The 15,126-nt window shown below is 43.2% G+C and overlaps 1 protein-coding gene across 1 annotated transcript; it reads left to right on the forward strand.

Annotated features, from left to right (window-relative positions):
• Positions 1-1,223: 1,223 nt before the first annotated feature.
• LOC102154292 (interstitial collagenase-like) lies at positions 1,224-7,690 on the forward strand. The gene is given in 14 exon segments (XM_038538798.1): positions 1,224-1,249; positions 1,667-1,842; positions 1,845-1,904; positions 2,004-2,068; positions 2,270-2,363; positions 2,599-2,697; positions 2,700-2,720; positions 4,083-4,154; positions 4,157-4,226; positions 4,388-4,525; positions 5,571-5,656; positions 6,257-6,419; positions 7,241-7,344; positions 7,515-7,690. Coding segments are annotated over 14 exon segments (1,269 nt in total). The 5' UTR covers positions 1,224-1,238; the 3' UTR covers positions 7,625-7,690.
• Positions 7,691-15,126: the final 7,436 nt, after the last annotated feature.

A 15,126-nucleotide genomic window follows, 5' to 3' on the forward strand; every position in this document is an offset into this window, starting at 1 on the left:
TCCAGGAGGAGGAATGAAGGCTAAGGAAGGTCAGGAAACACAGGGACACCTCGCCTGCCCGCTCACCCGGCGCCCCCAGGGAGATCAGTGTCTCCATCTTCTCCAAAACCGTGGCACTTTGTACCAATCTCCACAGCATCAAACTCTGCTGACCCACCTCTCCTTCGCCCGCTTGGTGGCTGAGGCATAGAAGGTACTATGCGCTCATCTGCGGAATGGAGAAATAGGATGTGAAAGAGTAAGTAATCATCGTCCAGTCCCACACATGCCCCAAACCTGCTCCATCCCCAGGAGCAGTTGATGGCAGAAAGGGGAACTCAGCCAAGGGACTTGCAGACACGGCTCTACCTGGGACCTCCTCACAGCTGTCCATCTGTGTCCCAGGAACAGGCAAAGTGGGATTGAAATCTAGAGATGCTAACATCCACCCTATGTAATCAGCTTTCTCATCAACAATGTCACTTCAAGCTGATTTGTGATTTAAGCAGTGCATGATTGCTATAAAAACAAATTATATCAAGAAGCTTAAAGGCAGAAGGAGAGGTGCCTAGGTGGCCCAGTTGGTTGAGCATCTGACTTTTGGGTTCAGCTCAAGTCATGATTTCAGGGTCTTTGGATCTAGCCCCACATCGGGCTCCCTGCTCAGGGTGGAGTTTGCATCTCTCTCTTCCCCTCTGCCCTGCTTATTTTTTCTCTCTCTCTCTCTCTTAAATAAATAAATAAATAAATAAATAAATAAATAAAATCTTAAAAAAATAAAAGTCCATGGACTGTTCTGTAAGCTGTACATTATAGTGTAAATAGTAAGGGTCTTTCTTAAGATATCACAGAATTAATAGAAGACAATTGTGAAAGATGAGGTGTATCTTTTTGTTGATGTCCTGTTTGATCACAATCATAAGATTGTGAAGACAAAAAGATTAAAGATTAATCTACCTTATATTACAGTTTTTGAAAGTTGAGGCCACATGTTGCAAATAAAGAGGATGTGAGTCCTCTTGTCAGAGGTGAATCAGATAGCCTTTGTTTTTCTGGGGCTGCAAGGACCCTACATAAAGGGGAGACTACAGCCGAAACCCTGGAGCAGCAAGAGGGAGAGAGCCGCAGGACGCCCTGGGCAGAGAAGAAAAATGAAGCTCAGCATGTCCAGCCTTCTGCTGCTGCTGCTGCTGCTGCAGCTGCTCTGGGACATAGGGTCCCCTAGCTTCCCATGGACTTTAGGGACACAGGGGCAGGATATGGAGATGGTCCAGGGCTGATTTTCACATGCCACCAACACAGGAGCATTACATTCTCATTTTTCCAAGGTCAAGGAGTAGAAGCTCAAGCGAGTGTGGGATGCATTCTAGGGTCAGTACTTTGTCTGAAACAGACCCCTTCATTAAAAAAAAAAAAAAATCTACTTACCTGTCTATAGACTTTCCTTCAGAAGATGGAGGTAGAGAGAGTGTCCTGACTACCTTCACACCGACGCCCAACAAAGCTAGACTTTGCCACCACGCCAACAGTAAGCCTATGAAATCACTCCCTTTGCAGACACATTTTTTTCCTTTGTACTAAATCTTCAAGACAAAAGAATTTCTCTGTCACCACAGTGAATTCCTAAAGATTTTCAGGAAAAAATAAGAAGGATTTCACATCCTGTGTTTCAATATCTTTCTCTTTATCAGAACTACCTACAGAAGTACTACAACTTGAAGACTGGAACCAACAAATCTGTGAGGCAGAGGAACGACAGCTTAGTGGCTGAGAAGCTAAAGCAAATGCAGGCGTTCTTTGGGCTGAAGGTGACTGGAAAGGTCAACACGGACACCCTGAATCTGATGAAGCAGCCCAGATGTGGGTGCCCGATGTGGCTCAGTACGTCCTCACTGATGGGAGCCAATGGGACCACACACATCAGGTAAGCAGACTGAGCGGCAGACAGAGATGCTATTTCCCATCAGAGCCATGAGCCATGTGAGCCGTGAGACACATGGGAATGTGTCTCTGTGTTCTTTGATTTTTAAGGATTGAAAATTACACACCAGATTTGCCGAGAGCAGAGGTAGACAGTGCCATTGAGAAAGTCGGGCAGCCCGGGTGGCTCAGCAGTTTAGTGCTGCCTTCAGCCCAGGGCCTGATCCTGGAGTCCTGGGATCGAGTCCCACATCGGGCTCCCTGCATGGAGCCTGCTTCTCCCTCTGCCTGTGTCTCTGCCCCCCCACCCCGTGAGTGTGTCTCTCATGAATAAATAAATAAAATCTTTAAAAAAAAAAAAAAAAAAGAGAAAGTCTTTCAGCTCTGGAGTAACGCCTCTCCCCTGACCTTCACCAAGGTCTTTGATGGTCAAGTGGACATAATGATTTCCTTGGTCTGGGGAGGTAAGCTCTTCTTGTCTCCTAAAACCATCCTAAACGTCACCTGAATGTCACCGCTGCTCCCACACCTGCTCAGCTGCACCAAGGACAGAGTGTTCCTAACGGGCTGTTGATTTTATGGGCCAAAGGGAGGCCTCTTGGATGAAGAAGGCCTTTGGGCCACTTGTAACTGTCCTCGCACCTCCTGGGGAAGTTATGTAGAAATGGGGATTTGCCTTTGCCTTGCTGTTTGTCACAGATCACAGAGACAACTCCCCCTTCAGTGGATTTCAAAACCATCTCCCTCATGCTTTCCCACCAAGAGACATTGGAGGAGATGTTCATTTTGATAAGGAAAAACATGGACCAATGATTTCAGAAGTGAGTCCACAAATTCCTCCAATTTTTCCCTTTCATGGGTCAAAGTTTTATCTGAAAGGATGCTTTAGTAAAATGAGCCAATGTTGTGATCAGCCTTAAATACCTTAATAAACATAAGTTTTTATTAAAACTATAATTGCTTAGAAAGGTAATGGTAACTCCTTTGTGTCCGTTTATTTAAAAATGTAAGGGAATATTATTTCTGCAAGTAATTTTTACCAACAAAATATGTTACTCTAAAAATGCTGCTACCATGTTTTACTTATTTATTTATTTTTACATTTTTTTAAGATTTAAATTCAATTTGTCAATATATATTATAACACCCCGTGCTCATTCCCTCAAGTGCCCTCCTCAAGTGCCTGTCACCCAGTTACCCCAACCCCCCACCCAACTCCCCTTCTGCAACCCTTTGTTCATTTCCCAGAGTTAGGAGTCTCTCATGCTTTGTCTTCCTCTCTAATTTTTCCTACTCAGTTCCCCTCCTTTCCCTTATAGTCCCTTTCACTATCTCTTATATTCCCCATATGAGTGAAACAATATGATGATTGTCCTTCTCCAATTGACTTACTTCACTCAGCATAATACCCTCCAGTTTCATCCACGTGGAAGCAAATGGAGTGTATTCGTCCTTTCTGGTGGCTGAGTAATATTCCATTGACCACATCTTCTTTATCCATTCATCTGTTGAAGGACACTGTGGCTCCTTCCACAGTTTGGCTATTGTGGACATTGCTGCTGTGAACATTGGGATGCAGGTGTCCTGGAATTTCACTACGTCAGTATCTTGGGGCAAATATGCAGTAGTGCAATTGCTGGGTTGTAGGGTAGCTCTATTTTTGCTAGGATGTTTTAAATCATATCGTTGAATATATAATTACACACTAAAATTTTAAAATGGTTATTTTTGGTAAAGTGTTCTTGAGGAATTTTTCTTGATACTTTCCTATATTATCTACATTTGCACAACTGGGCATAATATAATATTTATGAGCAGGAAAAAATAATAAAATGTTAATAGAATACTATTATTCCTCCAGAATATAATACTTCCTACCTTATGTTCTGATACTTATTGATCAAGGGGATTTTTCTTTGTTGGCTGACTTCATCCAAGAATTATATAGCCCAATCTCAGAGATTCATACTTTAATTAGCCTAACTAGAATTATGAAGGCCCTCTCGTGTCTTTGATTAAACATACACACACATATACACCCCATGCAGACAGACCACCAAAAACACACCACAGTTGCACAAAGTCAACAGTAAAGCATCTGTAGTTTTGATACTTATATTCCTTCTTGGGCTCCTCAAAACTGTATTCCAGTAATTGCAAACTTGTTTTGTTCATCTTTTAAGACTCCAACTTGTATCATGTTGCAGCACATGAAGTGGGCCATTCCCTTAGACTGTTGCATGATAATGACATTGGTTCTTGATGTTCCCCAGATACATCTACTTTGGAGATGTCCTACTGTCTCAGAAGGACATTGATGCCCCCCGGCACTCTATGGTGAGAGAGCACAAAGGAAAGCACCTTAGACCAGTGATTCAGTGTCTCTATGTGGGTTTCCGATAAAGAGCTACTAACTGTGTCCTTTTAAAAAGAGACTTCATTCTAAGTGCTTTTGTGTTACATCATTACCAACTTCTCTTGACTTCAGAACCTTTATTTATGCTTTAGTACATTCCAAAAATCCCATCCAGCCAAGACAACCACAAGTACCACAAGCCTGTGATAGCAAGTTAACATTTGATGCTATAGCCAAAATTTGTGGAGAATTATTCTACTTTAAAAACAGGTTAAAAAAAAAAAAGAAATTACCATGAACACTGACTTATATTTTTAAGGTGTTCTGATATTTTGTTGAATGTTCTATAGGTTTCTTTAGTAATATATTTTTAATTTGTAATTTTAATTAATAGCACATTTGCATTAAATGATTTATTGTACTAAAGTTTTTATCACAGATAAGCGTTGGCTCAGCTGGAAGAACATGTGACTCTCAATCTCAAGGCCATGAGTTTAAGCCCCACATTGGGTGTAGAAATTACTTTTAAAAAGGAATGAAAATATGTGTATCACAGATAAGTCATTCATTCACTAGAAAGTTCATGGAGTAAAAGGCATCGTACGGCCCCCACCCTACCACTAGCATACATACAAATATGTGAGTTAGGCAGAAAGAATTTTCCTTTTTGAAGAACAGAGACTTGTCAGTAGTGGAGCAATAATTGGTCTTCCAATTCCTTTCACATCTCATGTCTAGGATGAGAAACATCAGTGAGTTAGAACAAATCAGATCTTTCTGAACACCACTGCTCAAAGCAGATGTCTACACTATGCCTAGGGTGATGTAGGCTATTGCCCAGGAAGGAACACCCGGCTCAGTGTGCTCCTGAGGCAGGCGAGCTCAGTGGCTGAGAGCTGTCTACGGGGACTGTGTGCCAAAGCTGCAGGAGACTTTGACGGTGGGGGCAAGGGATGTGGCATGGACAGTGTCTGCTAAGGGGTTGACAAGAAGGACCCTTCCCCGTACATATGCCCTCTGGTCCTTCCCAAGGCTGGTGGCTTGCTATAGGCTTCCATTTGGTCTCCATGGTCTTAGAAACACTCTGAAAACCCCTGAAATGGAAGAGTCTGGTTGGAGCAGTCTCTTACACCTCCGTTATCCTTGCTTGCTTCCATCGATGATTTCTGTGAGATGAACTATCTTGTAGGTAAAGGACCCCGAATATCAGATGCGGCCCTTCTGTGAGTGTTAGACTCGTGTCCAGGGAGAAGGAATGCTGGAAATCAACCACAGCTTTGCTGCAGCCAAGATATTTCCCTTTCTTTTAAATCAGGTTCTTCCTATGCACAAGTGCCTCCTACAAGATAGCAGAACGCACTGTCATCGCCGACTTCTGGAAATCACTGTTAAATGCAGTTGGCACTGCTTATGGGGATGTTAACAGAGATCAAGTCTTTTTTTTTTTTTTTTTTTAAGGTATAGCTTCTGGGTTTTTTTGATCAATGTTTCTATGAGTTACATTTTTCATCGGGTTCTTTGGTTGAAAATTAACTGGGCCGATCAAATAAGTCAAGAATCTCGAAACGGATCTAACACATATACAGTGAAAATCAGGGGAATTTCTATACACATGATGTATTAAACTGCCTTTTTGTGAGATGGTGACATGAAGTAATGTAGATACCATAGCTTCATGATGTAAAGATGAATCAACATGCTGGAGGAGCTCCGCAAATAAGAACCCAGGCCAGACAAGAGCTGAGAGGTGCCGCCCAGTGAGAGGAACTACTCCTCACCTGTGTGTGTGGCCTGGCTGCCCCTGCAGCACCACATGGACCCCCACACACTCCCTGCGCAGCTGGGGAAGGGAGCCATTCTGGAGAGGTGCCCAGCTCTGGGGCTCTCCACCTGGAAATAAAACTCTCCACCCACCTCTCATGAATGCAAGTCTGGAGGGAAGCCTGCCTACTGTCCTCCAGAGTTCCAGGCTAAGTTTTCTATTGGTTCTTTGGTTGACAGGTAGTAAATATTGGGCATTTAACGGGGAGCAGATGCTGCAAGGATATCCCAGGGACATCCACTTCTCCTTGGGCTTCCCGCAGAGGGTAAAGAAAATCAACGCTGCTGTTCACGAGGATGATACTAGGAAAACGTACTTCTTTGTTGCCAATGAGTATTGGAGGTAACTACAGACCCTTGGAAGTCAGATCAGATCACTCCGTGGAAGGAGAGTTGCCTTTTAAAATTCCAATTGAATTTTTGGAAATTCTTGCGGCACCTGGGTGTCTCAGGTCATGATCTCAGGGTCCTAGGATCCAGGGCCACATCGTCAGGCTCCCTGCTCAGCCAGGAATCTGCTTCTTCCTCTCCCTCTGCCCCTCCCCACCCCCTGCTCATACTCTCTCTCCCTATTTCTCTTTCCTTTTCTCTCTCTCTCTAAGTAAATAAAATCTATGAAATTATTCTCAAACTGTGTGGAACCTCCAACCTCCCTTGGTGAATGGTGCCAGAGCAAGCATCCACTAGTTCCCTACCTGTTATCATCACACTACACCTGTCCTTGGAAGACAAGGGATTTATAGGATGGCATTTAAAAGGGAGATAAAAAGCAGAAGCATCCAAAGGGAAATTTCTTCCCCACAGTGGGCAGATAGGGCAGACAGTGGAGTCAGAATTTGAATCATATTTTTAGAATTGATGTCACTCTGGGGATGGTCTACTCGGTTCCAGTCTCCCATAACCCTGTTGAACTGGGACCCTCCAGTTAAAAGCTCCCATTATTTTCATACCAGCAATGTATCTACTCATAACTGTTTAAAGCAGTCATTGGTTTTCTACAAAATGAAAATAAAGGTACCCCCATCTCTCAGATTTATAGCAAAGATTGAATGAATCGGTACACGCAACCCACTCAGAACAGTGACTTCACACTTAGTGTTGAGTGTGATTTATTGTTATTATATTAATCACACATTCGGATTTTCCTATTAATTTTTTTACAAGGTGTGATGAAAACACACGGTCTATGGATACAGGTTTTCCCAAAGGGATAGCTCATGGGTTTCCTAGAATTGGCAAAAAAGTTGATGCTCTCTTCCAAGAGGGAGGTAAAGGCCATCCAGTTTCTCCATTTTGCTGCCATAGAAATGACACATGGACTGTTCCTTAGATCTGAGAGCGAATTGCATGTGTAAAAATGTATATTTTTTCAAGAGTCCATGTGTAAAATCATTGTTTATTTGTCTAACATAATCATTATCTCTCATTTTATTTCTAGGATTTTTCTATTTCTTTCATGGAAAAAGGCAATACAAATTTGATCCTAAAAAGAAACAAATTTTGACCCTCTTGAAAACCAACAGCTGGTTCAAATGTAGAAATAAATGATGACTGACTATCACAAAGGAGAAAAGAAAAAAATACTTCTAATCAACCTGGGAGAGATGCTTTTCTGAGGACACAGATACTTTCCTATTTTATTTTCATCTCTTGGCAACACTGAGCAACAGACATATGAGTACAAGCTTGTTTAACCTCCATCTGAAGATAGTCTGTGTTAGCAAGACTGTACCTCTTTAGGAACTTCCACAATTTAGCTTTGAGTGATCACTGAGGACCTCACGGTCATAGTTCGTCCTTAGGTTTACCTAGAGAAAAGCTTTTGTCACTATTCTATGATATTCTAAGTGATTATGCTTCTCATAATAACCACATTCTCAATAGTTATGTCTCTAGGTTGAACAAATTCACTATGCAAGTCAGTGGGAAGATAGGATGTACAACTTTTCAAGTACTTCTCGTGGCATATGCATTGCATGAGGGAAAGGGGCTGCTATTGACCCTCCTCTCTTGTTTGGATTTCAATCTAAGCCTTTAAGTCCAATGATGGGAGGGATTGTAGAACCCAGGGGGCTCATCTGGTGGAGCACACGACTCATGATATCAGGGTTGTGAGTTCAAGCTCCAAGTTGGGCACAGAGCTTACTTGAAAAAACTTTAAAAATAAATAAAAATGAGCAGCTTTTAAAATATAATGATAACAGAAGAGATTTATTGAGCTTTGGCTGTAGGGGTTGTGGCAGGATCACTGGATAAAGACTTCTCAGCTATTTTCCTAGCTAACATCATAAAGTTAGGAGCTTATCCCTGAATATTAGGGTGCTGGGTCTTGTTTCCCAGGGAGCTTCCATACAGAATTCCTGGGGTGGGCTTCAAGTTACATTATGCATGTATAAATTTGCAGAGTCTCACTATTGCTGCTGAAAAAGAATCAATACTATGCAAAGTATCTTTTTTGCTCATACAAATTCTTTCTCATAGGTTTTCTGGTGGAGGTTAAGAATATCTTGATTTTATAGTGAATGATTTGTATAAAGTTTGTTGTTGAGTACCATTTGTTTTTCTGTTTACTGTGATAATAAACACACACTCAGAAATTCTGGGCAAGATGCCACCCAGCTGTGAGCTCCTTCCCATGAACCAGCATCATGAAGTAAGGGGAGGTTGGGCATCCTAGAGCCAGACACAAACGGGAAGAAAACCTGAGTGAGCAGACAGACCCAGCTGGCATGGGGGAGGCCCAGCTTCCCCTAAGTGGGGCAGGCTCTGGGAATCATGTTCTGCTGGTATCCCCTTCGCTCCCACGCAAGGCTATGGATCTGGTGTCTGCATGGCCAGCCTGAAAGGCAGCAGGACCACAAGAGACAAGAGATAAGATCAGGGTGGTAACCCTACGTCGCAGACAACAAAAGCTCAGGTCCCTACAAGGTGCTACAAGCTCTGCTCCCTTTGTACCTCATTCCTTAGGATTCTCCCCTCTTGTGGCTTCATTCCGGCTGTGCCAACTTCTGTGCTGGTTTTCAAACACGTGAGGAGTATTCGGACCTTGGGGCCTTTTCACTAAGTCTCCCTCAGATGCTTGCATGGTTAAGTCCCATCCCTCTTCTCCAGCGATGCTCAAACGTCCTTCTCAGTGAGACCTTCACTGGCTTCCTCTTTTACTATTACCACGTATGCCTGCCCTCTCCACATACATAAACATACTCTCGATTGTCCTACACAACACTGCAATTATCCCTGATCCCCTAACATCTTCTGCATTGTCTGTAACCTCTCATTCCCTCTACTGCTCACTGCCTGTCTGCCTCTATAGTGGATGCTCCATGAGAACAGGGGCCATTGTTAGTTTTGTTTTGACTTTTGTTATTGTTTTTCTGACTTACTTATATAATTCAAGAAACAAGTAGGTGCTCAAAAAAAGTAATAAATTAATATAGAAGTGATGCAGGATGCCAGCAAAGCTGGGAAGTCAGGTTGACCAGCTCCTGAAGGCTTCTATACTTCCATTCTCCCAAGCACAGACCAGAAAATCAGACATAGCAGCAGCCCCCAGAAATGCTCAGAGCCTGAGAAAGAATTTCTGAGTGGTTCCTGACAGGGAGGACCCACTGATGGACATAAGAAATGAGAGCAGTTTGTGCAGACTTTCTCACCAAACACCCTGCCCAAAGCTGCTTCCATTCTATGTTGATCCATCTCACGGAGAACAAACCAGGACCCAGGACTTAACCCATTTACAGAGGCCAGGGAAAGTGACAGTTCCATGGAAATATGAGATCACAGGGAAAATATGTATTTGTAATACATATGTCTGACAAAGGACTTGACCCAGTATACATAAAAAGTTCCTGCAAATCAATAATAACATGACAAATTATCCAATTAAAAATACACAGAAGACTTAAACTAGTCATAAAGAAAGATATATAGGGGTACCTGGGGGACTCAGTGGTTGAGCATCTGCCTTTAGCTCAGGGCATGATACCGGGGTCCTGGAATCGAGCCCCACATCAGGCTCCCCGCAGGGAGCCTGCTTCTCCCCCTGCCTGGGTCTCTGCCTCTCTCTCCGTGTCTCTCATGAATAAATAAATAAATAAAATCTTTAAAAAGAAGACATAAATGGCCAATAAACACATGGAAAAAGTACTTAACATCATTAGTTTTCAAGAAGAGAAAATTCATATAAGGTATTTCTATAATACCACTAAACATATTCATATTAATGACTGACAACACCAAACTAGGAGCTGGAATGCTTATATGTCTCCTACCATATGGAAGTTGCTCACAAAGTTCAATATTTACCTACCCTATGACCTCTTCTGCATATTTTTCTGGAATAAATTCAAACACAAACACACAAGAAGCTTGTTTAAGAAGGTTCTTTATGCATGGTAGCCTATTCTGCAAACAGTACCTTCATACAATACAATACTATAGAAAAATGACAGTGAATGATCTACTAGTACACACAATAGCATAGATTAATCTGAAAACCATTATTCCACACAAAAGAGTACATCCTCTTGCTTCTGTGTATATGAACTTCATGACTAGGAAAGTAGTTTAGAGGGAAATACATCAGAACAGCAGTTGGCTCTGAGGAAGGATTAAGACTGAGTGAGAAAGAGCATAGAGAACTTTCTAGGGCGATGGAAACATTCTAGTTCTTCATCAGGCGTAGGTTACATGGGCATGTATGTTTGTAAAGTTCACTGGATTATGCACTTAGGATTGTACACTTCACTGTATACAGTATCTCAAAAATATATAAATGAAATAGAAACTAACAAAGGAAGTCTTAATCATTATATAACCACTAAAACAATTTAAAAATAGTAGTTTACAAATCTCCCCACAAACACCAGCCCAAATAGTTTTATTCATTTGTTTTGTTAAAAGTTCCATTTCCAGGAATAGATCAACCCAATCTTGCTTAAACTCTTTCAGAGAAAACACTATATTCTATTGTCATCACACAACACACAGGGAGGAACTATAGTCATGGTCCTATTAATACTACAAATAGGAGAAGTCTGCCTGCATCAGTGATACTTTTTCAACAGAGTCCTGGAGGTCTGGCCAAAAATCAGGACAAGAAAACTAATGGTAAAAATTTTAAATAACATCACATATAAAGGTCAAAAGGGAAGTCCAAAATACCATTATTTGTAGTTAATTCGATCACTTATACAGAAAAGCCCAATAGAATCAAAACTCTTCAGACAAGATGGACACTTCAGTGTCTCCAAATATAACATCAACATATCAAAATCATTTCTATTCCTATACAATCACAATAAACAAGTAGATAAAATATTGAAAATAAAATACTAACAGCTACAGCAAAATCTATGATATATGTAGGAAATAATCTGGTAAAAACAGAACAAGACTTCAATAAATAAAAGAGACCCTCCATCCAACAATATAGACATGTGGCATGAGCAAGACATAAACTTTTATTGCTTTAGGGCACATTAAGTTATAATTCAGGGCTTATAATCATAGAATAATTTTCCCTATCCTCTCTGCTATAAACCGAGTACAAAATTAAACTTTGAATGGATTTAAGATCTCAATGTGAAAGACAAAACCATAAAAATAATTGAAAAAAAGAGTAGAATATTTTTGCCACCTTAACATGGGAAAGAATATCTCAGCACCAAAAAAGCAGAAGCCATTCAGGGTAGAGCTGATAGGTTTGACTACATCAACATTTAAAATTTATACCTGGGTAGCCAAGAGCATATAAAGACATATCTAGTCTAATATCAATCAGAGAAATATTAATTAAAGAAAACAAGGTATAAATTCCTACCCATCAAAATGGCAGAACTTAGAAGTTTTGATAACATTAAGTGCTGATAAAAACATGGGGAAAATGAACATTCATTCACAGCTGGTAGGAGAGTTCACTGGTACAACCCTGGTGAAGCACCATCCATCTGCACTGTAAGAATGCCTCTGCCTGAATCCCAGTAATTCCACTCCTGGGTGTTAATTCGGACCATGTGCGCAGGAGACTGGCGCACCATTAAAGCATCGTTGGCAACAACCAGGAGCAAGTGGCAGCCTGGATGGCCCTAGCTTGGGAACTGACAAACAGGACATGAAACACATACGTATGTGATCAGAACGTCATGCGCAATGAGAGGCGGGACTCTGGGAAGCCTTAGAGCAACAGGAACTGACTCAAAGCAAAAGTATTAACCAAAGAGTAAGACACAGAATGAAACATGAAATCCAAGGCCATTTATGAAAATATAAAGTTTATATAGGAAACAATTCTATATACTTTTCAAGAAATACATGAAAATTTAAATGAACATTTGGAAAGAAAAATAGAAGGAAATGTGTATTAGATACATTAGATATTGGTTTTTTGTTTTGTGGTCAGTTTTTTTTTAAGTTTTTATTTAAATTCCAATGAGTTAGCATACAGTGTGATAGGTGTACAATACAGTGACTCAACACTTCCCTACATCACCCAATGCTCATCACAACAGGTGCGTCCTTCATCCCCATGACCTGTTTCCCTCCCCGCCCCCCACCTCCTCTTTGGTGACCTCAGTGTGTTCTTTATAATTCAGAGTCTGGCTTTTTCTTTATCTCCTTCTTTCTTAGATTGTTTTTTTCCGCCATATTCCACATATGAGTGAAATCATATGGTATTTGTCTTTCTTTAAATGACTTATTTCACTTAGCACAATACCCTCTAGTTCCATCCACATCCTCACAAATGGCAAGATTTCATTCTTTTTTGTGGCTGAGTAATACTCCATTGTACAGGGGAAGGTCTTTTAGCTGTGATTTGAGGAAAGAGGAAAACAGTGATAAAAATAACAAAAGGAGTCATGTATAGACTAATGAGGATAGTTTATCCTGAACTGATGACTGTGATTAACAAACTGAATATCTGAGTTAAAAAAAAAAAAAAAACAAGGAAAATATTACAAATGGAAAAGGATGGAGAAGGAAAAGGGAGAAAGGAAAATTGGAAGAAAATTTAAAAAGCCCTAGGCATTCTAAAAATAAAGCAGAAATCATTTGTAATCTTAGCACCCAACAATAAGCACCATTAACATTTTGGGTCATAAACCTCTGATATTTTAATGCTTATGTTTTTTTCTCTAAATATAAAAATATATCGTACACATGTTTTATTGCCTGGATTTTCCACATAGTTGAATGTCATGATATTAAGTAGTCTGTATTGTATTAAGTGAAAAAGTACTTACTGACCGCCAATGATGTGGACGCTCTGTTTTAGGTATTTTGGATTCCTTGGCAAAGTAGTGAGAGCTATCTTCGTGGGGTTCACACTTCTGTTCAGGGGAGACAGATAAAGAGTAAACACATATTAAAAATAGAGTATGTGGGAAGACGACAAACATTACGGCGGAACAGCACATAGGATGAGGGGCATGCAGGGCAGTGGAGAGGGGTGTCAACTGATCTCTAGCATGGCCAGTAGTCAGGTTAGCACTCACTGAGCAGATGTCCCTCAGGGAAGGCTTGGGGGAACAGCACCCCTGAACAGTTCAGGAAACGTACATGGCCAGGGCGGGGGCCTCAAGATAGGGCCTGCTCCATAGGGGCAAGGGAAAGCCAGGAGGATGCCAGGCATAGAGACACAGGAAAGACACGGGCCTGAGCAGAAAGGTCCTTTGAGGCCACTGTCTGGATATGCTCAGTGTCCAGCACACACAGCGGAGGAGCCAGTACACAAGTAGGAGGCCTGTTGTCCTGGCAACGGCCGCTGCTGTTTCCCAGCCAGCTCCTTCAGGCCTCTGCACAAACACCTGCCTCTTGCAGGTGCTCCTGGGCCTCTTCACAGTTGATGTAGGTACTGAGCACGTCTTCAACTGTTACCTAACAGGGCTTTTTTTCTGTCATTTCCCCCGCAAACTGTGATGCGTCCAGACTTTGGGAAGCATCCTCTCCAGCCTATGAGGTCCACCTGCAACCCATCATCCCCCAAACTCGTTGAGAAGCTGCTCTCCAGGGAGAAAGCTGGGCACACTGGTGCACCATCTCGTGGCCTCCCAGAGTGGTCCCAGCTGCTGTAGGGCAAGTGCGTCAAGCGCGTTCAACCACAGAGGGCCTGCCAGGGACCTTCTAAGGCCGCCACCGCAGCCTGACATTAAGAAGATGCTCTTCAGTGACTGCAGGACTAAACTGTGACCACGCGTTGAAGTTTCCCACCCAGCGGTCTCGCCTACAGCAAACCACACTTTAATGAGCTCTGGCTGGGTCCGTGATGTGCTGCCCGTCCAATCCCCGGGCGTCCTTCTGGCCCTCCCTACTGAAGGAGCTAGTGGCCCTGGGTTCTGCCTCTGTCGGCAGCCGCGGCCCGCACACCTGCCCAGGTGGACTCGGGGCGCCCTCTCCTGGCCTGGCGTGGCCGCGTCCTGCGCAGCTGCAGCCCCGCAGCTCCCGGGGCCTGGGGATGGCCTGTGGGCGTGTCCGCCCGGGAGCCCAGCCCGGGAGCCCAGCCCGGGAGCCTCCGACAGCTTGCAGCAGGGGACACTGCGGTCACAGACGCTTCTCCTGCCCTGCCCGTGCCCCCCCCCCCCCCCCGTCCACTCCTGCCCGCCCGCGCTGGGGCCGCCACACCTGCTCCTCTGGCCTCATCTGCCTGCTGGACCTGCTCCATCCACAGGACAAGAGCCCCCACCTGGTCGGCAGGTGTGCGACGTGGGGGCTGCCCCCGCAGACGGCCGTGCTGCCTCGGGCCTCCTGTCTTCCCCATCCGACTCACGCAAGGACGGCTGGGTCTCCTCCTTGTTTTGTGGTCAGTTTTTTTTTTTTTTTTAAGTTTTTATTTAAATTCCAATGAGTGGGGAGGACTTGTGGCTGCCGGTGAAGACCAGCTCTCGACCAGACCCCGACCCCCTGTTCTCCTGCCCGCTCCTCCCCACAGCTCTGCCCCAGACGCGGCGGCCAGGTCGGCTGTACTGACTCAGTGACTGCCGCCCGGGGCCCTGCTCATGGCGCTGACGTCCCTCCGCTGTCTGCCTCCAGCTCCCTGCCCTGCCTGCTGCTCC

The sequence above is a fragment of the Canis lupus genome, chromosome 5, assembly GCF_011100685.1.
Source record: "Canis lupus familiaris isolate Mischka breed German Shepherd chromosome 5, alternate assembly UU_Cfam_GSD_1.0, whole genome shotgun sequence".
NCBI classification, from domain to species: Eukaryota; Metazoa; Chordata; class Mammalia; order Carnivora; family Canidae; genus Canis; species Canis lupus.